Source organism: Anguilla rostrata, chromosome 6 (genome assembly GCF_018555375.3).
Source record: "Anguilla rostrata isolate EN2019 chromosome 6, ASM1855537v3, whole genome shotgun sequence".
In the NCBI taxonomy this organism is placed as follows: domain Eukaryota; kingdom Metazoa; phylum Chordata; class Actinopteri; order Anguilliformes; family Anguillidae; genus Anguilla; species Anguilla rostrata.
Genome location: NC_057938.1, coordinates 50,404,273 through 50,427,686, shown reverse-complemented (window position 1 = coordinate 50,427,686; position 23,414 = coordinate 50,404,273). Strand labels below are relative to the sequence as shown.

Below are 23,414 nucleotides of genomic sequence, written 5' to 3'. Positions count from 1 at the left end.
GTTTATGATCTCTCAATATGTCGATATTTACGATCCCCTAATTCTCTTCCAGTAATTTGAGTTTCCAACTCTTGATGGGAAATTAAATTATGAATAAAATGGACAGAGATGTTCAGGGGAAGAATATTTCCCTCTTACAACCCAATAACCAGTTACATGCTCTGTTGTACGCACTTTTACGTCTCTGAAATCTTCAAGGGATCTAATATCATTTTAGACGTAAATGATCTATAAAATTAAGCAGTCCGTTCGATGATTTCCCCTTGCCTTTTGAGTTTTACCATTAGCATGAGCAATGCTATATGTTCAGGAACAAATGGAGCGGGAACTCATCTTAAAGGTACTGTGCAGATAATGCGTAATTATTCTTACTGTGTTACAATTACAAGGGCAGGTAACCATAACGGATCGCACAGAGGGTTTCTTCATACCATCTGCAAATGATTAAAACTGTGCTCGAAAGGCCATTTTACCGAAAATTGATTCAGTGAAGAAAATGCTCCAGAGATGCAATTTTGTTTCTGTGTTATGTCTACTTTAAAGAGGCCTGAGATCCTTTCGTCTGTCGCCCTTAGATAAAGATAAAAATAAAGTACTGTAATTTCAGGTTGTAATGAAATTGTTGCTATGTGTTAAAATATGCTGGATGTGCTTAAGTTTGTTCTTGGCTATTAATACACCTAGGGAGTCCTAGCTGGATATTTGAGCATTTATCAATCATTCTTGTTTAGGCCTAGACTTGTTTTGTGATTTGGATGACAACCAGTCAGTCTATATACTTGTTATGTACTTGTTATGTGCAATGTACAGTATGTCACAGCAAACATCTCCTCCGTAATTTATTTTACAAATACCTGCAATGCTTCTTGGCCTTTTCCAAGGGTTCTTAGCTGAATTCTGCTCAGAAATTACAGTCTGGTAGCCAGGAAAAGTGCAGTAGGTGAAGTGCAGAAAATTTAAAAAGTTTTAACCGATATACTGCATATTTTTAATTGTTTGTGAGATGCCTTAAGTATTCAGCACACCCATGCTTTCAGAGACAGCTTACTGTTTGTTTTTGACTGACATGAATTTTAGTATATTCTGTCAACCCATTTGTCTTTCCAGTATATAGTGTAGTTGTCTCCCGGGTTCTAGAATGCTACATGTGCATCTTCCATTATCCATGGTCATGTTCCCCACAGTCCATTCTATGTAGCGTTGTATTCCCCGGTGGATCCATCGCTAAAGCAACGAAGGTGGATCTTGATGGCAGTTGGGATTCTGCTGCTTTCATGTCTTACCCTAAGGAATCCCCAGCTTTCAGTGAGCACCAAGTGCGTTAAGGTTGATTTACATGTGATTTGACAGAGGTTTGCTGAGGTTTAAATGTTTGTTCAGATTTTTTGGTCAGCGCAGGTATTCTCAGGGGGGGCAGCTGTGCTGTGTCAATGCCTGCAGTGTGGTTTTTTTCACGAGCCATTGTCACGCTTCCATAACTTCTGAACTGTCCTGTAAGCAAGGTTTTTTAAAAAGTTAACATCAAAAAAAAATACGCTGTGTAATGTTTCCATTTCCAGATTTTGATGACAGTACTCGTTTCCAGGAAGGCATCGTTTAAAATGGCAGCCATTTTAACTGTCACATTTTGCGCTGTTACAGATGGTCAATATGAGTTCAGAAACATTCCAGAAAATGTTTTATTTATTTATGATTTTTTTTTCTTCTCGCTCATAAACATTTTACGGCACAAAGGGACTTGCTGTGTCAGGGCTCCAGTGACTGCAAAATAGTACCGGAAACAAGGAACCCATACCGCATGTGATGGTTGTGAATGGGGCGTGAGTTCAACATTAACTGGGGCATTAAGAGGAAAGAGAGGGAAAAACTTGAATGAATTTGCATCTTAAATGAACGGAAGCCCTCCCTTTCTTGCCCTCCTTTGCGTAGCACCCGATAAGCACTGGCAGTTTTCTGTGTCAAGGTTTTTGATTTGCAGTAAAAATAGAAGCCCGTTCCACCGTACTGTACATTATGTTGTTCTCCTGCGATGATAAATAAGGACACTATTGCTCACCTGAATGTAATGGAAATGCTGAGGGATTCATGTCGGGTGATTGCTTTTTTGTTCATCCTTGTTTGTACACTGACAGTGTCAGGCCGACCGAGAGCGGTCTGCGGTTCATTGTAAAAGTTCGGTGGCAGAACACGACGGTTCATGTCACGAGTGGCGGTTACTTGTTGAGAATAATAATGTAAGCGCACGTAATTTAGTCATTAATTCAGTCTGCCCGTGCTGTGTCTTGACGTTAGGAAATGTTTTTAATCTGTAAGGACACGGAGGTTACAGTTGCAGCCTAACCTTTTGGTTTGTGTTGTGTAAAATTGTTATAATAAGGCATTTATCAGCAGGTTCGTGCTGCCTAAGAAGATTTTTTTTTTTTTTGCTTGTATTTACGCAGTGCGCCACATGTTTACAACTGTGCCTATAAACCAGGTTACAGGCAAGTTCATAACATCAGGTACAGTAGCCAAGTTGCGTTCATTAGTTATTCATTATTGAAGCAATAGAGTTTGAGAAAAGGATCAAAACTACTGAACCAACTGTGTTTGCTAGTGTATATATTCAAAATGTTAAAAAAAAAATTAAAAAAAACTTTGTCCACAGCTTACCGAACTTTATCACATAGTCCTAAACTAAAAGTATACTGTGACAATTACAGTTTACCCATTAAACTGTAATGGTCAAATCTGAAAAATTTGTGCAGACTGTCCCCTAGCTGAAACCAATTATTGTATTGTATTGTGTATATGTCTAGTTTTACTGCCTTGGGAGGTTTTCCATACCCAAATAATGCCCCTAGGCAGTTTCTCTTCTACCCATGTCTGTCTCAGCTCGGAAAGTAATGTGGGAACTCTTTTTCTGAAAATGTCAAGTTATTCTGAAGTGTGATAATAGGTATGGTATATTCACCATGTGCTCTCCTTTCCTTTTAAATTTTGAGGATAGTTTATTAACCTCTTTCTGCTTCTTATTATATACAACATTACTGCTTACAAAATTAAGCAGTAATAGTTTAGTTTTTAAGTAATAGTTTAAAGTGAATTATCAAATACTTAATAGTATAACAGAATCCTATGTATTGCATCATTAAAATATTAAGTGATTAAATAGGTATTTAATCTTATTATGTGATTAAATGGGTATTAAATATGTTGCAACAAAATTATGCTTACATTTAAATTTTAAATTACAGGCCTGGTTCAGCCTATTGGCTAGTTGCAGTACACTTCATTAATGTCTTTGACAGTTGAATAAATTGCTAATATTTAAATTTAGTGCGGTGTCAGTATTTAAAAGAACCCACCATGTTGTCAGAATGTTATATTCAGATGGTATGTGCATTTTAGTGCTGTTTTGACAGTGGTTAAAAGACTTTGCAGATTTGCACCCCCACAGTTATTAAATATGTAGCTATAATGTAAAATGAATGCCACTATGAAGACACAATCATGATGCTGTGTTTGAATGCAACTGTCCAATTTTTCAATGGATAGTATTTAAAAATGCCCAGTGAAAGCCTTTATATGTGACTGTGTGACAGTTACAATTTTATTTTGTGGCATGTCCTTTGTCTGTCAAAATGTATTGTTGGCGAGGAATTCAGCCAAGACTCTCTTGTACAGATAAGCAGCTCAAGTAGGACCTGAATAAATGCAGCGGCAGCAGCGATGCGTATCTGGGACATTTTGTTACGGGATATGAATGCAATCTCGCTGACACCAACCTTAATGACTTCCACCGCACCGAAGCGCTGGTGAGCCATTAGATTGGATCCTACGATTGTCACGTATCTATTTTGCATTACAATGCGAGGCAACTGCCATCAAACTCCACCATTGCATTCGGATGCAGTCTCTTCCTGAACAAAGTCTTCTTCCTTCTTCCCCTTGTCCTGAATTAGTTCCCTTGTATATCGTGTTGCCTGTTGTGCAAAATAATTTGGGTGTACCTCCTGCATCGTGTCCATCGTTAAGTTTTCAGGGTAACTGGCACCGGTAATTTTCACTTTTCAGCAACGGTGAAGGGAAAAGAAGTTCCTGTGTACAGCTGAATGCATTTAAAGGTATCTGTGCTTTTGACATAGAGGCGCTAGCCTCCAAAACGCTGTGATAAATAACTGGGCGCAGAGTTCCCCTTTTCTCGCCTCTGCCTGGGAAACACCGTGACAAACTATCGTTAAACCACATCACAGGGCGATCGCGTTCGCCTTGACATTCTAACAGGCCTGTAGGGCAGCAGCCTTGATTCGGAATGTGATGAATGTCTTTGATGAGCCCATTGGTAGATGCATTACGATGCTGATGGGTTGAACCAGCATCCTCACACACACACGCGCACACACACGCACGCGCACACAAAAACACTGAGCTGGAGTTCGGCTGACAGCCTTGTCTCGGATGCGCAGATTTCGCACGGAGTCTACGAGGACTACAGCGAGAGCGTTTTAAGTCTTAAAGCGCTTTAGAGTTTTTAATTCGCCCCAGTCAGCCCCGTCTTCCAGAAGGGTGTTTCATTATTCCTGCATATGGCACTTACCAGTGAAAAAAATCAGCGTGCCGGGCTCCCTGGTCTCTGAGCATTTTCTCAGTTATACTCATCCTTTCCCAAATTGCGGCGCGCCCGGGTGAACAATTCTCTGTCTGTTCTCTCGTCGCCACTCTTTTCCCCTGTTGGTGTGTGTGTACCCTCAAAGCTCTCTCGCTGTACGGCCTAAAGAGCAGCCGTACCCACGCAACCCCTCCAGCGGGCAGCCCCGTTCCGTTCTGTTCGGTTCCCCGCCCCGCCCCGTCCCACTCTGATTCAGTGGCTGCGATCTCTCAGCGTGATGCTACATGTCCTATCAATCATTGACAATCATTCTGCGCGAGTCGGTATCTAAATGTGAGAATGTGAAGCGCGGCTCCTTTCCCCCGTCGCCCCGGTGACAGTGATCCGAGCAGACAGTAATGGATTAATCTGGGAATCGGGGCCTGCTTCTCTCCACCCGGAATGGATGGCGGGAGGTTGGGGGGTGGGGGGGAAAGGGGGGGGGACGACGACTGTGGGATGGAGACCTGTGAGTGAGGCTGCTGTGAGGGCTCAAGCTCCCACTCTGTGCCCCCCCACCTCCCCCCACCCCCAGTTTCAGGGGGAATTGAGTCACCTCAGCAAAACTAAAGTTTGCAAGAGGAAATGATAATGTGTTTATGGGTGTTGTGTGTCTGGCTACATCTCCTGGACTCACTGTAATGATAAGTTCATGGGGGGAGAGCAGTTACCAGAGTCCGTGTGGAGGATCCCAGGCAATCTGCAGCACAAAAAGCACATCCACTGAGTTTATCCCCCACCGACTGAGAAACTTGAACTTCCCCATCACTGACTGACTTATATTTCCTAAACAGGAGAACGGTGTTTCACCGTTTCATTTTCAGGCAACAAGCAAGTTTAAAACGGGATTCGCCCCGAAGAATTCTTTTCACGATTAACTGGGTTAGAACGCTCGCTCTGCGTACGAGCGTGTCGCGAGTCACGCCGTGACGCCGAGCGCCGCAAAATCGAACGGCGGGACTCAGCAAAATCCGCCGTCGTATTCCCTCCTCTCCCCTCTGACGCGGTCGCGCGGCTATCAGCTGGGGAATAGCGTTCCCCTGGCGGCTCCAGGGGCCAGCCCAACCGCTACAGCGCTCTCCCTCTTTTTCTAAATTTGAGCCTCCCAAAAGAATACATAATAGGTTTCCAGAATGCGGTAACACAGAAATTCCACCGGTGAAGGAATATTGAATTGGCTGTACAAAAATCATGATGCCGGGTATGTACAATACCTACGGGATAATGGCGATAAAAATAGGGGACCTTCTGCGAGGCTGTGGGCATGATCAGAGCTTGAAAAATCTACTCTGACGTGCAGTTAGAAACATGAGATCTAGCTTGACCTTAGAAATCTCGTGGGGTTATTACAATAACGTGGAATATATAATACCTGCTTCATTTCAGCCTTGATTTCCAGTTCAGTCCAGTTGAAACTCATGTGAGCCTGTATGCAAGTATTTTAATTCAAAACCTCCTGTAGTGTCACTTTGTGATTAAGTGTTTCAAATTTGATGTCATTGATCTTCAGAGATGCATATGTGCCAGTATATAAGAATGTGTTTTCATTCACTGTCCTTGTTGATTTAAATACCTTATTTGTAATGGCTGTATAAACAGGTCCTTAAATGTATGGCCGGTTTCAGTATGCACAGAGAATTGGGGCAGGCACCGACTATCCCACTGGGTAGCGCAGCGAAGGTTTAAAATCAATGTTTTATTTCTTTTATGTCTCTGTCACTTAAACGGAATGACAGCGTAAAGAGGGCAGGGCGATTACGTACCCAGAGGTAATCACTAGTGTGTTTCGGGCTGAGCGGCGGCGCTGTATAAATATTGAACAGCTCAGTCGTCGCATTAAGCATTGATAAGGAGAGACCTCTGTTTCAACTCGACCGAACCGCGCGAATCGCGCCGCTTTTGTTTTCTGCCGATTGTGTCGTCTCTCTCTGCGGGCCTCTTCACACGCGGAGGTGCGGAGGCTGACAGTCGCTCTGTGAACCGCCGCGATCCCGTAATGACAGCCCTTATCCTCTCCGTTCGCTGAAACAGACTTTGAGAACAAGAAATAAAAATCTGTTGTCAGCACTTTACTGGCTCTCGGATCAAGGTGTTTTTTTTTCGTTTGTTATTGTAGTCATTGAGCAGCCTATCAGAAAGCAAAGAACAAAAACAAAACAAAACTGTTTGTACTGTAATGTAAATTCAGTAATGTAATACAGGTACTCTGTTGTATTACTTATCAAGTGTCAATGACGTGTAGTTACATTGCTGGCATTTAGCAGACGTGCTTATCCAGAGCACCTTGCGCACATCATTTTCTGCATTTTTACATTGTATCTATATTTACAACTGGATATTTACTGAAGCAATTCCAGTGAAGTTGCTCAAGGCCACCACGACAATGTCCTACCTGGAATTCGAACCTGAAACCTGTTGGTTATAAGCCGTGTTCGTCACCTATTATATTACACAGTTACTGAGTGCCAGTGTAATAACTTTATCAGGGCTTAAGTCAAGCAGAAGGACCTTGTAATTTAGACCTGAGGTGGAAAGCCAATGCAAAGCACCTCGCGTGGGTGTTAAAATGCACTGCCCATAATTAACCTTTAGCAAAAACTGTTTTGATTTGTAAAACTCCCTCATGGTATTTCTTAGCATTTGTAGCCGCAATGTTCCACAAGATGAAAAGGAGTTTTTGAGTAAACACTTCAGGAACAGAGGCTACATTTGGCAAGTCGCAGTCACCTCCTAACAGCGACAGTGTCTCTGAATGTAAATAAGAACATGTTTCCCTGCCATCGAGAGTGTTGTATTATTGCGTGTTTTGCTACGATAAAGAATCAAGGATAGTCATTCTCTACTTGTACAAATATTGGCCATCAATATAGAAAGCCATGCATCTGCTAGAGAGAGCAAGATAACACTGTCTGCTGCTAAAATATGGTAGATAACAAAACGTGTCCTTGTTTGGCTTCCTCAAATATATTGCAAGACAGTGGGGAAATTAGCTTTCACTGCTTTTAGGCATGTTTGGATTATAACTTGATCAAAAAAAAAATCTTCTTACTTGTCATCTGTCACCAAACTTTTAACTGAAATCAACTCTGAAATCAAGGAGAGCAGTATTAGCCGTGATGCTAACACTGCTAACCTTGTCTTCTCGTTGATCTGCATGGTACCATGATTTAATCACAAAGATTAAGAGGAAATCAGGACACTTGAAAATGAACAAGCCTTTAAATACTGTAAGTAGATCATTTTATTTGATATTATTGCAATTTTTAATATGGTGACGTCTTTAATCAGAGTTAAACAAATCAATTTAAAATATTTTTTGTGGCCTTCACAAATAGGCCAGACTCGCACGATGTTGACGTGAACCGCAGTTTTAGTACACATCGCATTGGCATCGAAGCTCAATTTTGATTCGTTGGGCCAGGAACTCAATGCCTTTCTCTCATCTCCTCGCAGGGAAGGCCGATTTTTTTTTTTTTTGTCTCCGTCGGGACGCAGATGGACGGTCTCTCATGGCCGCTGCTCAGTCAGCTAAACAACTTTATTTTTGCGCAGCTGTCTACAAAAAGTGCTGTGAAGTAGAAAGCGGCTATCCCTTCGCGAAAACTTCGGCGGGTATCAGTGCGGACTCCTGTACGGCGGCAGACAGAGAAATTCAGACGAACAATATTCACGGTCGTCGAAACAAAGCGCAGATGTGTAAGGCTCGCCTTAAATGTCTTTCTTGTGATTTTCATTTATAAACAAATTCATCAAAGCACCTTCTCTCGAGGACGCTGCAGACAGCCCAATAGAAGCAGTTAATCTTTCAGCGCGGGGAGGAAAACGCAAGTGTAAATACAATGTGACTGTTCTCTTTTCCTATCTTTAGGCCTCAGCAACCCTTGGGAAGACAACCTTCATCTAATTACTATAGTAACTGACAGCATCGTGGCCTGGTAATTTGATTTATATTGAGTTATACAAGGAATGGATTAACTTCTTATAAAAAATGCATAGCTTCGCCTACACGGACGCAACTTTATTTTTTTGTACTCCTATTTTTTCTTTTAACACTTGCCCTTTACATTGCCTTTCATCCAGAGGATGGATAATACCCTTCATTTTCTCCGACTCGCCTGTGTTTTTCTGCAGAATTATGGGCTGAGCCCCAGCCTTCTGGAACGGAACCCTAGAATATATTTACAATTCTTTCAGGTACAACAAGTGTCGCATCTATCCCTCCATTTAATGTTGGTTGTCAGCACAGGTGGGTGAGTGAGTGAGATCATTGGTATGCGGTGCATGATATTGATTGACAATATTCAGTGTTCAAAGATCCAAATTCTCAATATATGAGTTGCACAAGTAATGATATGATATTGTAACTATTTTAAATATTTAAATTTGTATGTTGGGGAAAGGATGGAAAACCGTCTTACGCATAAACCTGGTGAGTTTTGAGAAGTTCAGAAGTTAAACAGACTATATTGCTCTATATTTGAATAAATGTGTGGTGTCAGAAAACAAATGCATACTGTACCCACAGCAGTGCCAAATCATGAAATGAAATGGAAATATCCTTCTTTAAAATAATGTTGCTGAGAAATTCTGGCCTTTGGGGGGTACATTTCCTGAAATTCCACCCCTGCTGGCATGTTTGCTTCATGAATTTTTGGACGTGGCTAGTCTCAGTGGCTTTGGCCCACTTTGTTTAAGGAGTTCCACCAGATCAGTTCCCCCAAGTGCAATGAATCACAACTTATTTTTTGAGTGCAGTATATGTATTTTTTCTTTTCAATCTGGAACCATGCTATAAACCATGTGTGGGTGGTATGCTCAGCATGTATCAGTGTTATGTATGTTAAATGTATGAGATTGGCAAACAGCAGTACAATCAAATGAAGAAAATTAAGTGCCGGGTGCAATGCGGCTGTTATGTCATTTTCAGAGTCCCCTCCATTTAAAATCCCACTATTATTTTAATATTAACTCAGAAGTTAACAAAAGATGCTCTTCACACAAGGACATAAAGTATTCACTGCAATTGTTTACACGGCTCTGCCAGATTAATTACCGTCCTAGAGGTGAGCTATTGCTAAACTAATTAACCGTAGGATCGTTAATTTAATTTTTTTCAGGAAAGATTCCTTATTACATTTTTTGTAAGCCTTAAACTTTGCGCAGAAGTCCAAAAATAACGCATAGGTCAGTCAAAATTAATTTGAGGCTAGCGACAGAAATTCTGCAATCTTCTAACATGTTGCAGAAATTTTATTAAATTAGTGGTTGATTCGCTCTTGTGTTCAGTAAAATGTTGAAGCAGCGCACACAGTTCAGTTTGTGTACTGTGTGTTCTGTTTCCATTTATTATAACCAATTTCATACTGTGCCAATGAAGAGCCAGGGGAAATCTGCATTCCCGTCAGAACTCAGTGCTTGATGTGTTCTCAGTTACAGTATATGTGGATATTCTGAACTTATTTTCTGTAATGCACTGTTGTGCTTACAGGCTGCATGCATAGTAAATATACAGTAAATAAGCCATTTATGTTTCTTGGCTTTAAGGGGGGGGGAAACAAAATTTCCAAAGAGCCACAAGTTGTCTGTCAGCCATTTTTTTTTTCAAGAACCCCTGGTAAATGGGAACTTTTTTCTACCTGCTGTGTGATGTAGGCTACTGTATACTGCATGCACAGTCTAGGCATCATGCCTTTTGAGAATGTGCCAGGAATTCATTAGCTCGTTGCGCTCGTTGCGCCGCCTGTGAGATTCTACCTGTGCCAATTTCAAATTCAACACATGCCGCTCCAGCTACTTACCTTGCATGAAATGATGATAGCAGCGATAGCTGCAGCCACAGTAGAAATGTAAAGTTGCTGTCCTGTGACATCGGTGGTGAGATGGCTAACGGGCTGCTTGCATTTCCTGTGGCATTCCAGTAAAATCTCTCCACGGTGTGGGTAACGGATCGGTGAGTGAGCGGGTTTGTTTTGTTTTGCTCAGACTTTTACAAACTCCAGTCGAGAGCAACCGACTTCAAACTGCCACCCGATAATTTGGCGGCAATTGATCCTGCGGCCTTCACTTGCGCTACCTTTCTTTCTAAAAAAAGGTGTGTGGGGAAGGACAAGTGCTTATTTTATTAGCAGGCTTTCATTTCAGCCATTCGGAATGGTGCTGCCACCGTAGCTGCCCGGAGAGATCCTGCAACGTTTTGTGTAGCAATTCAGGATCTGTGTAGCAGTTCGGTGTCCCAAATTTGGTGCCCACAGGCACATAAGATTATATTTCAAAACCAACCCCAAAAACATGTTATTAGGGTAACAAAAGAAGAGCACTTCCAAAAAACAGCCAACCAATGCAACGTCTGTACGAAACATTTTATCTTTCAAGCAACAGTAATCGTAAATCCCCCAGAAAAGTGGAAAGAAATGCTGGCATTTCAGTCAATGGACCTTCCTCAGTGAATCGACTGTAGATACAATATTACCAGCATAAGTACGAGAGAGAGAAAGCAAGTACATCATTAACATTGATTGAATATCAACCCCTATTTGCTAGGTTCACAAATCTTTCGAGTTGCATCGAAATATGTGAATCTCAGTTACAACAGTTGCCCGTTTAAAGAGCGTGAAGTCAGGGGCGGTCACATGACCAAAGTTCACAACTCCCTTAAGGGTGAGTTGTACCCTCCTCTCCTGGCTGGGGCGCGGTCTATAAATAAATATTAATAGGGGCCCTTTGATAAGCATGGTTCCTTTCTCAGGCGCTGTTATCCTTGATGCTCCACATAACTGAGGACGGAGCCCGTCGACAGAATCAGATCGTTTTCATTGTGTAAAAGCGGCCTTCGAGGTTGTCATCAATTTAGCAACAGGATTTTGAGCAGCTGCCCATCGATCCCTAATTCATTCCCTCTGCGTCTCTTCTCCGAGCGTAATCGCCCAGATTTATTCACCTGACATCCCCGGTCTTTTGTGCCGCGGAATGAAAGACAGGTGGTCGGGCTCAAATAATGATGGAATAATTAGGTTGGAAAATGTGGGCTTTGGATGGGATTAGAGCGAACTCAAAGTGGCGCGATGAAGAGAAGATGAGAAGGTCAAAACAAATAAAAGGGAAAAAAAAAAAGATATTGTCCTGAATGTCCCTGTGCCATTTATTTTATCTCTTCACACAATGGGTTCTCAAGGTATTGTGATGATGTAATGGTGATCATTATGAAACTATAATAACTCTGGAAAAATAGTTTTCGTGTCCCATGTTTCCAAGGGAGTGCACTAGTTTCTGAGATACTGTAAACACAGAAAGTGTGTACACAAGCGGGTAACTATAAAAGAGTATTAAATGCATGCTTGCTGTAGAATTGCGAATGCCTATGTAGGCAGATGATGTGAGTGCTTGTATTCAAGGCCAAGAGTGGTTTTACATGCAGCCTCTAATGAGCCACTAATTGGGAACTAAAACTCCACAAGTGTGTTTGACTTACTTCCCGTATAAGGATCTGCACCAAGTAATTAAGCAGTTTGGTAGATGATAAAAGAGGACTGTTCTGGCTCAACATATTAGTGTTGTCTTTTGTTCACAGGAAAATGCAACCTAGTTTTGCGACGAGAAAATCTGAATACTGGGCGCTCAAGCAAGGTGGTGGCGTGAGCAGTGTGTCTTAATGTCAGCATTTAAGAGCATTTCAGAGAAAAAGAAGTGTAGACCTTTGACTCTTTGTACTTTGACTCTTGTTTTCTCTGTGTGCCATGCTAGGGATTAGCACTAGTGTTCGCCTTTGGCTTCAAGTAGCCGCGGCCTGCCTGGATGAAATGAAGAAATGCTGTTTGGGATTACTGAACCTTTTGGGTCACACAGCGGATGTGTATTTATCAATAGAAAAGGAGAAAGACAGAAGGAGTTCCGTCACACATGTGAAAAGAAACAACCTGTCACCTGAACTTACTTCATGAATACATGCATATCATTTGGAGTTGCCGTACCAGAGACATTTGGAGTTATGTTGCATGCAGGTTCCGCCCCTTCATAAACACTAATAAATAAGTGTCATAACACAATAAGCACGTGAGTAAACCTGTTCACAGCCTAGGCGGCGGCCTACTGTAACATATTCAGAATGGCGCCTTACTGTAAGCCGACTTGGTATAAAAAGTGCTTGTGGCAGGTTGCGTCAAACACAATTTTGAACACAATTTCAAACTCTTGTTAGTGTTTTTGGGGTTGGCAACACCCCGCTTAAGGTATTGTGTGATTATGTGAGGTGTGCAAATATACCTCCAAATGCAATGTGATATTTGGCATCTGCATTTTTTATGAATTTTATGTTTTTGCAGTAGTGGAGGCAACAGAGCACTAAGGGCAGAAACTGCCATTATAACTACTATTTGAGAAGTATACTTGTGCCATTGGACATCTTTAACTCGAATTGTTTCTATAAATAGTGTTTTGATGAATACAGTTTAAAGTATACTGCCATAGATTGGAATATCTCGTAAGATAATAAATAATGTTTTCTTGAAATAAAGCAAAAGCTGCTGCTTCTGCTTGTATGCTTTTGTAGTTTTATTCCTCATATCTTTACTGGTTCCAAGGAATAATATAATATCCAATTTATCTCTCAGTGCAAATGAGTGGATAGCATTGATAAATAATGCATCTCATGTGCAAAGTGCTTTTAAAGCAAGAATGCAGAAAAAACACTTTACAACCGGTAAACCACACATCAGGGAGTAAGAACATAATTAAAACCGCTGAGCACACAAAAAGTAAAAACTTAAAAAAAATAATAACATGTTTTAAGAAAGCATTAAACATCCAAATTAAAAATATATTAAAACAGAATTCCAATTAATTGAAAGCAAGGGCGTAAAATGGTTTGTCGTTAGAAGCGGCTGAAAATAGTCGGTAATATAGGATGCAGAGTAGCATAAAACAGACAAATTAATAGTTTAGGCAGTATGCATTCGAGCACTACATAACTGTGAATTAATATTTCACTCTGACGTTTTGTATCTTGGAAGCTACAGCTTGGAATATACAGTAGCTCCATTCATGTAGTAGCCATAGTAGAGTTTTTTTTTAAAAAAGGTATTTAACCTCATTTGCTTCAGTAAATATCCAGTTCTATAATATGTTTATTTTATTTTTTTATTTTTTTTTAACAAAAAGTGTATTATTAACATTTTTCTGGATGACAGCCTTTGTCAAGTGAAAGCGCAGTTCAGTCCCTCAGATGAGCAGATTAGCTGCCGTTTTTAATTGGGCTTAATTGCTTACCGAAAGGCCCCGGAGCATCTCCCCGCGGAACAAGGAGGTCTCTGCTCCTCCGCGCGCCTCCGCGCGCCTCCACGCGCCTCCACGCTCCTCCGGCTTTGGCAGCGGAGTCAGAGTCTCCCTCGACTGGAGACTTTTTTCTCCTGCCAGGAGCCCGCAGCCAGAGTAAGCAGGCCCATCTGAGGACCGAGAGCCGCTCAGACAGGGGAACGAGCCACAGGTGAGAGTTTGGGACGGCGTCCAATCCCAGGCAGGCCAGAAGGCTTACTGTATATCGGACCAATATATACAAAGACCATCTGGACCGAAAGGTCGCTATGGTGAAAAACAGTGAAGTGCTATACGCTTTGCAGCTTGAATTGCACCAGATTGTGTGTTCTTTTTTTTCTTGAACTTGAACTGTATATTACTTCTTGCCTTTTCAGCATATATCAGTAATCACTCCTGTCTATAGAAATGTATAAATCGTAAAATTTCACATGGTATCGAAGTTATAGTTGCATAATCACAGAGGCAGTTCATGTTGGGTGTCCTCAGTAATGCTTCAACTAGGAATTGAAGCAGCCTCAGAGTGGAAAGGCCAGTTCCCAAACATTCTACTAATTGTACTAAACCACCACGTTTTTATCATCAAATTATATGAATGCATTGTTCAGCTATGAAAATGTAGCACAGGTACGCCCCCTAATGTACTTTCACAATTTAAGAGCTGACATTAACAAATATGACTGAAACCGTTAACTATATAAGTGACTTCTTATGAGGAGTGATGGTATGCCAGTTCTGACAATTTAGCAATTATTTTAACTATTGCATGAGCCCCTCTAGTGGTAGGAGCATGCAAGTCTAAATGAGGTTCATACAGTGTGTTTCAGTTCTTATGAAGATTTTCTGCAGTACTGAGAGAAAATGTTGTACCAAAACTATAAACCTTCATTTTAAATACAGCACTGCTCTGTGATACAAGATGACAGATGCACAATAAGTATTAAATATTGCACTTGACTCCCTTTCTTACAATCACAATGGTTAAATGTGGTCAGATTGTTTTATGTAACATTATGATATCTATTACGTTTGCTTTTGTATTGGAAGCTTTTATCGTTGGAGGTAATTATTGTGTTTTTTCATGTGTGAGCGACTGTAAAAGGCAGAGGACAAAGCGCACAGGAGAACCTTGTGTTTGCGTGTGCGAGCAGACGACTGCCTCGCCATCAGCGTACATTAAACTAATTCAGTTTACGCATAATTAATTCAAGCTGTCAACACCAGGAAACCGTGTTATTTCCCAGTGTCAAAGGCTGCAGTCTCTACGTAGCGATTCAGTGTATAAAACCAGTGAAACAGAACCGCATTAACACTTCAACTCCGTATTTGTTCGGTCAGGGTTGAACATCTGTTCGGGAACTAGAAGGCAACCGTGCAAGAGTTTTCTAACTGTTCGCAAGTCTGAAATACCGGTGTCGGTGTGCTAGGGGTGGGGGATGGAGGCAGTGGGCCAGGTGTGGTGTAGCGCCATCTTGACACCCAGGTGCATGTGGTGTGTGTTCAGCCTAGGTGGGTGTGGTGTGCGGTCATCTCAGGTGGGTGTGGTGTGAGGTGAACCCAGGTGGGCGTGGTGTGAAGTCAGCTCAGGTGGGTGTGGTGTGAGGTCAGCGCAGGTGGGTGTGGTGTGAGGTCAGCGCAGGTGGGTGTGGTGTGAGCTCAGCCAAGGTGGGTGTGGTGTGAGCTCAGCTGAAGTGGGTGTGGTGTGAGGTCATCTCAGGTGGGTGTGGTATGCGCTCAGCTCCCCCCCCCCCCCACACACACACACACAGACGGGGCTCTCATCAGCATTCCCGCCCGGCGGCTGCGGCACTTCCGCTCCCCGGGGTGATTTGGAGAGGGCTTAGGTAGGCGCGGGGCAGGTACTTTATGGGGATGCTTCTCAAATCCGGGAGATGCATGGGGTAGGGAAAGTGAATCAAATGAAATGGCGAAATGTCAAACCAAGCCCTCCATACAAATCAGCCTGGGGAGGAAAATTAAAAAACAAAAAGGCCAGAGGACCGCCTACTTTCGGCGCTGAATTAATTCACCTGCGAATGCCGGCGTTCGGTGACAAAGGGGGCGATCGTTGTTATTCGTTCATTTCGTGCTGCATGAATCACCGCTTTAATCCTCTTTAACAAATCTCTTTCTAAATGTGCACATTTTTATCTGGGTGTGGATTTGAGGATGCGAGACGAGAATGATGATTATAGATTTCAATGAGAGCTGAGACGGACGTGTGTGCATGTGGGTGTGTGGGCACATACATAAGCGTGTTTCTGTGTGTGTGTGTGTGTGTGTGTGTGTGTGTTTTGTGTGAATTTGTGTGTATGTGTGCGTGTGTTGTGTGTGTGCGCGTGTGTCTGTACACGTGAGTGTGTGTGTGTGTGCATGTGTATGTGTATATGTGTGTGTGTGTGTCTGTGCATGCAGGTGTGTGTGTGTGTGTCTGTGCACGCAAGCGCGCGTGTGTGTGTGTGTGTGTATGTGTGGTGCCTGATTGATTTATCTGCCTTAAAAGCTCCCGTGTTATTTCAAGTGATTTACTGTCCAATAGGAGAAGCTCTGAGCTCCCATTGTAAGGCACACGGGGATACAGAGCTGGAGGAAGGCCGGGGCGTAAATTACCGCATGGTGGACACCCTGAGAACGAGAGGGGATCGCCTGGTATGCAACAGAGACGTACGCAAAGACAAAGGCCGAGTTACACAGAGCTCCGAGAGAGGAGACAAATCAGCAAAACCCCCGGCAGACTGGAGGGCTTTCACAGCCCCGTCTGACTTCCAGGAAAACCGAGAACCCCCCCAGTCCAGAAAAACGCAGAAGTGAATTCTGCCGTCTAGCTGCAGTGTTTTCCTTTCACGCGGAGAAGCAGGCTGTGTTTGATCTGCGAGTTTTCGCCCAGCCTCTCCATTCGAAAGCATGGCACATCCATTTGGCACAACACGAGCGTATTGACTCTTTCTATTTTGCAAGGAAAACAATAGCAAAGTATGTATTTATTTATTTTGGCACCGCTGGGAGTAAAGTAATGATTGTACTGGGGATACGGGACGGTTTCACAGCAGAAGTTCACGGCTAGGTTAATGGCCGTTGCTGATATCTCCTTTTTGTGACAGGCTGTCTGCCTGTATTCCATGCGGGTTGACTCTCATGGCCAGCTATACATAATGTAGTGTTTTGACCTTTTAAGTGTCATAAATCACTCAAGGAAGGTCACACTGTAATGGCAGAAAACAATCTGATCAGTGCAAATCTGTGTCCTGACAGCCGGAGTGTGATCCCCATTGATCATGTGCAACCCTAGACAGTGTTCACAGCCAGGCAATGTTATTCATATGGATTTAGACATTCCACAATACACCGCAGACCTTACTGTGAAGGTGTCATTTTCCTTTTTGCAAGGTATTTTTATCTTTGGCCTGAAGCAGCCGTGTCAGACTCGAGGGGAGGAGGGCAGAGGTGTCTGCCGGTTTTCGCCGTGTTTCAGCGCGAGCGATTCGTTTAAGGCACCGATTGGCTAAGGAGTTGCTCCACCTTGTTCTCGATGCCTTATTTGGCTGCTGATTGAAAGGAAAGCACATATACCTGCAGGCACTGTGGCCCCCCAGGACTGTAGTTTGACACCTTTGAACTAAAATTTAAAAAAATGATTGTTGTACTTCATTGCAAAAATAGGCAGTGTTTGTTTATTGAGAGTTTGAGCTTCAGGTCTTTTCTTTTAGTCATCCTCATTTTCTAACAGTTGTGTTCAAAGAGCATTTTCTCTCTCATGAGGTCCGCAATGCCTAAAAATAATTCTCATGATCCACATGTATGTAACATTGCCACGGTTACTCATGCTTGCCATGTTGTATTTTCGTATTGGTGGGAAATTATCTTGGAAATCTTGTTGGATCTTGTTTCCTCCCACATAGGGGTCACATGTGCTACAGAGATGCCATTTTCACTTTGTCACGGAACTACCCCGCCCACGGTATAGAGCATTGCATCGCTCCTGTTGTGATCGTCTGAGAAATGACCAATGAAATATATTCCTGTATTCCTGTTCTCTCTCTCTCTCTCTCTCTCTTTCTCTCTCCTCCTCTTCCTCCCCCTCTCTCTCTTTCTCTCACATCCCTGTCAAGATCTTATTCTGGGGGCCCCTCCTCATCCTGCACAAACAGTCACACCGCCGGTGCTGTTCTGTTGCTAAGGAAAAGTCTGCCATGAGGGAAAAACATTGACTTTGTTTTTTGGAGAGAAAAAAAAATGGTACAAACATGCCAAGATGGCCCTGTGAGTCATTCTGGATGAGGCTATCTGCAAAATCCATTTAAAAATAATTGCAACAGCAATGATTTCAGGTTAAAGTGCGCAACCTGAATTTTTGGGGGTGCTCCTTTGAGTGTGATGCGGGGGCCTCCTTTTTTTTATCTCTGGAGGAACGGACAGGGGAAGGTGACACCGCCTCTGACGGGGTGGGTCCCTCTGTGTCTTCGCAGGTTCGACTACCAGGAGCTGCTCCACAACTCCAGCTTCTGCCTGGTGCCCCGGGGGCGTCGGCTCGGCTCCTTCCGATTCCTGGAGGCTCTGCAGGTACGGCGTCTGAACTTTCTCCAGACAACGGGGCGAAAACCCTGTCCTTCTAACCCCCCCCCACCGCCCTCCATATTACTAAGTGGTTCCCAAGGAAACCAGCAGAAGTCATCGGCAGTTGAAGTTTATGCCGCTGCGTTTTTGCCGGCCCCCAGGCTGCAGACCTGATGTTTGGGTTATTGGTATTGACAATCTGTCATATTTTCAAAAGCTGCCTAAAAACAGGACGGGGGGGGGGGGGGGTGGGGGGGAAGGGATGGGGGGGGGGAAGAAATGTTGTGCTGTAGAAACAGAAGCTGCCTATTTTTATCTCTCCCACCACCACCACCCACTCTCATTGACACCTCTCTTTCTATTACCAGAGATGTGGGCTTTGTTAGACTCCCTAGATTGAAGCACCATTAGAGAATCTCTTAATGCTTCACAGAGTGCACATTTAACTGCTTCTCTTTTCCAATGGCTTTATTGCCTACTGAGCCTACTCTTACCTATAGCTAATCCAACTACTACTGCTTTACCAGGGCTAGTGAGCGAAATCAAGTTCACTGCTAGCACAGAACCAAGTACACTTATGATGCAGCTTATTTACTGTCAAATACTGTTTTTACTATATATATAGAACAAGCTGTTCTAATCTAGCATACAGTAGTAAGGCCAGAGAGAGGAAACTGAATTATATGTGTGTTGATTGATTAGACCAAGCTAATTAGACATATTAATTTCTAATTTATTCTTTTAATCTTTTTTGTAGCAATATTACTTTGTGGTGATGTTTGTTTTTTCATTAATGGTTCATTTCTGGATTTTACATTTCCTTAGAACTGTTGTTTTTGTTTTGATTTAGTTAAAAAAAAAGTCATTAGTAACATTTGAATTATGTAACCCAACATAAACAGTGCTAATGAAGGAATCATAATAATGCAGTTAGGCATATATAATAATCCTTATAGATATTTATTTTGTGTGTTTATTTTTTTTCTCTCCTCAAACCAGACTTCAGTATCCTGGAGTCCTTTCAACCTCACGTGACCAGAGTAGCATTTTATTAGAGATGTGAACGGGACAGCATTTCATGAGAGATACTACGTAGAAACATTTTTTTTCTTGCAATTAGGATGCCTGGCCCGATTTTAGAAACATGAACTGAAGCTCGGCTTCTTGTATTTTTATTAGATTGTTTTACACATACCATACTTTGTGTGTATTTGTATGCTGTTGCGTGCATTGTAACAAAATGTCAGGCTCATTTGTTTTCTGTTTTGGCCAGTATGAATCTTAGTACAGTAGTGTGTATATCATTTGGATCAACATGTGACCTGATGCTGCTCGTTCTATACGTGAAGTTGTGCATTAAAATGAGCGAGCTTTACTCACAGCCAGTTGGATAGTTTGTGGTGCTCGTGCTCCAGGTCTGAATTCAGCTGCTGCTGCTGTAAATGCAAATTTCCCATTTTGAGTCTGAATCTATGTCTATGTCTTAAGCTAGGGTTACCATTAGAAGCTTAAATCATGCAAACCGTGGGGCCCATTTCCCCTCTGTTTATATTATTTTGGTCTCTGTTAACTTGCTGCAAAATTTGTTTGCTTTCTGCAAGCGTACTGATTTCAATCAGCATGTTAAAATTTGCACAGCAATGCTGTAACTCAACTTGTGACTCAACTTGTATTTTGTTTATTTTGAATGACGCCAGTGGTTATCTGATTGATTGTTTTCCCCCAGGAGCCTGTAATCACAAAGCGGGATTACCTAGTTAGCTGGATAACTGCACTGAGTAATGTACAACTCGGAACAGGTCCTTTTATTTCTGTCCATGTTCCAGATTTGGGAGGGTTTCTGGGATTTACCCAATGCAGTTATTCAACTGACAAAATAATCCTTCTTCGATATTATCACATGGCTTTAGATAGTATCACATGGACAAAGCCCTTTCTGTACTTATGCACGTATGTGCATCTTAGTCACCTAACTTGTAGTAGTCCTGTAGCGCTTGGAGAGCATTTGGGAAGTTACAATTTGGCATAGTGGTGTCTTGCAATCTATTTGGTTCCTGCAGGTTTTAGGCAGTGTTCTGTTATAGGTCATTAGTTGGGTTGGCTTGAGCCCTCTTTAGCCTCTGTAGCCCTCTTTAATTTGTTCCCCTTATCGCTGGATGTTGGACAGACTTATTACCTCTGCAGTAATGTAGGGGAAAGAAAAAAATACAGTCTGTTTGTGGCTGGAATTAATCCCAGTTTAGCCTGCAGTGGAAAAAAGAAACCCATTGCATTGTCCATTGTGGCTCAGTACACTATCGGGGCTGGCTAAGGGTAGCGTTCAACAGGGATACTCCTCACTCGACAAAGCTGTACCTTGAGACCCGGAATTGCTGTGTAAATGGTGTGTTCAGTGCCATCTTTGTAAGTGTTGAGTGGATGCTTTGAGTACCCTGGATCTGTGGGGAGTCTCTGTGAAAAGAACAGCGAAAGGCTTTTAGACATCGCGCGGGCTGAGCTCATTGGTCGAGGCCATGAGCTTTTCCCGAAGACACGAGTGTGGTTTCCGCCACTCAGGCAGATGGAGCCTCCTGCCGCCGTGTATACCAAAAACCATAGAGACTGCAGGGTGACTGCGGAGAGGTGTTGCATTTTACTGTAAATCTCATGAGTTAATTGAGTGGTGGTATTAGTGTTGGACTATATGTGAGTGAACTGTTTTTTTCTTTTTCTGTTGGTTTTTTTTTTGTTGGTAAATTTGATTCTTAATAAATTAAGGAAATATATGAGTATGCCCATTAGAAAATTGAAAAAAATCTCACTTTCAGCTTCACTGGTCCTGAAATAGTGCTCCAGCGCAGTACCGTAGCATATTACCTTTATAATAAGCTGAGAAAGAATGATTCATTGCTTGATATATTCCAGTTTAACTTTAAAGACTGGAAAACAAATAAATGAAAATTGATTGCATATTTCTTTTTCACCTTTCACTCTGAATGAGGCCAGACTGCTGGAAAATAATTCAAACTTTGAACGAGTTCTTCATTGTTTTTGTTTCATGATGTTTCACTGAATATTAAGCTCTCACGCAACCAAGCCCAGTAGAAAAGTTCAAACAAGTTCATTTACTTGATGATGTTTTTCTTCAGTTAAAATGTGTATACATTTCATGTCTTTTCTTGCTTCAGCACCACAGTATGACAACTGTTGCTGACGTGAAATATTGTATTTTCACTGTATTTGTAGTTTCCCCTCCAAAAAATGGCATGCAGAAATGGATGATATTTCTTAGGACGGGAACAGGGAACCCCATTCCTGGAGGGTGGGGGGGGGCATCTTTCATATTTCACATTAATATTCAAGCCACTTTCACACATTCTCATTTCAATCTCTCCTCTCCATAGGCTGCTACTGGGTGGGATCTTTCATATTTATGTTTATATTTCACATTAATATTCAAGCCACTTTCACACATTCTCATTTAAACCTCTCCTCTCCATAGGCTGCCACTGTAGTTAAGCATGGACATGACTCAATGCACATTTAGTGATGCACCTTAAACCTTAAATTTATACCGTGTGCTACTTGGAAGCGCATGTAGTATGATCATGCGTATTACTTGGTTATGCAGTACAGTACATGGTTATGGTTAGCTTACTTGGAGGTGTAAACTGCCACATCATTGGATAGTTAAGTATGCTCCTCCCCTTTTTTCTTCTTTTGAATGGTGTCCTGCAGGCGGCCTGCATTCCAGTGTTGCTCAGCAACGGCTGGGAGTTGCCCTTCTCAGAAGTCATCGACTGGAGCAAGGCGGCCATTATTGGGGACGAGAGGCTCCTGCTGCAGGTACCGTACACAAACAATCCCACTCCTACAAGGGACAAGGGACACATCTGTGGTGGAAGGCTAAAAATGATAGCGGCTGTGAGAGGGGTTGTGCTGTATCACACTCGAAGGTGAATACGGCAACGCAAAGCCAGGTGCAGTTGTGTCTCTCTGAGGCCTAGAATAAACACGTATACATGTGCGTTCACACACTCGCATACACATTCACACGCTGGTAGACTGGCACATACACTAAAGATGGAGAGTAGAACTTGAATCACACCTGAAAATAATAGAGCATCGTGTCTTTAACAGCTGGGGTTTTAAAATAAAAATAATGTTCAGAAATGTGAAAACGGGGTGCAACTCGTAGGTTCGACGGGGTGCTAATTAGAAAAAGCGAAGAGCACACAAGTCCTAACTTGCGCTGAAAAACAAATAGGCCTAAATCAAATTTGTTCTACACTGAAAAATTGTCGGTGTAAAATCGACTCTGATAGAGTGCATTGTGTCTGATGTGAACTCATGTGAGCCTTGTTAAGAGTTGAAATGACACTGAAGGCTTTACTGTGTAAAAAAACATTCAGTTCACTGGGACACAAACATAATTTCCTTTTGGATTTTTGGCTGTTTACTACCAAAAAAACTTACATGGTATTGATGAATTTTTGGTGTTTTGGAAGCTTTCAGCAGCGCTTTTAATGAAAAAAAAAAGTAGGTTTACACAGCGTTCCACATAAATGACGCCTTTGGTGGAATGCTGTTTCAGAGCCCATTCATCATCCAAACAAAGATATCTGCAGTTCTTTGATTGAGCTGCTTAGTCAGTGAGTCAGCCAGCCAATCAGCGAAGCGCACTACTGCTTCAGAGGATGCTTAGCTGCAGCCAAAAGGTATGACAAGGCAAAATCAAAGACATCGGCTCCCTTAAAGAGTCAATTCCCTTCATAAAAATGCATATCTAAAATGCAACACTACCGAAAAACACAGGCAAATTTGTACTCGGGAAAATTCATTTGTTTGTTCCAGGACTTGGAGGCCAGTGTGGCAGGATTATGTGAACTGTTCTGGGTGAGCAGGCCCATTTGTCTTGTTTCTTGCGTTTGGACCTCATTATTTT

The 23,414-nt window shown here is 42.3% G+C and overlaps 1 protein-coding gene across 1 annotated transcript in view; it reads left to right on the top strand.

Moving 5' to 3' along the window:
- LOC135257546 (exostosin-1) overlaps positions 1 to 23,414 on the top strand; it is a 184,317-nt gene that overhangs the window by 125,842 nt on the left and 35,061 nt on the right. The window contains exons 3-4 of the mRNA XM_064340378.1: positions 18,403 to 18,496; positions 22,208 to 22,315. Of these exons, the coding sequence (XP_064196448.1) occupies positions 18,403 to 18,496; positions 22,208 to 22,315 (202 nt within the window). The remainder of the gene's footprint in view (positions 1 to 18,402; positions 18,497 to 22,207; positions 22,316 to 23,414) is intronic.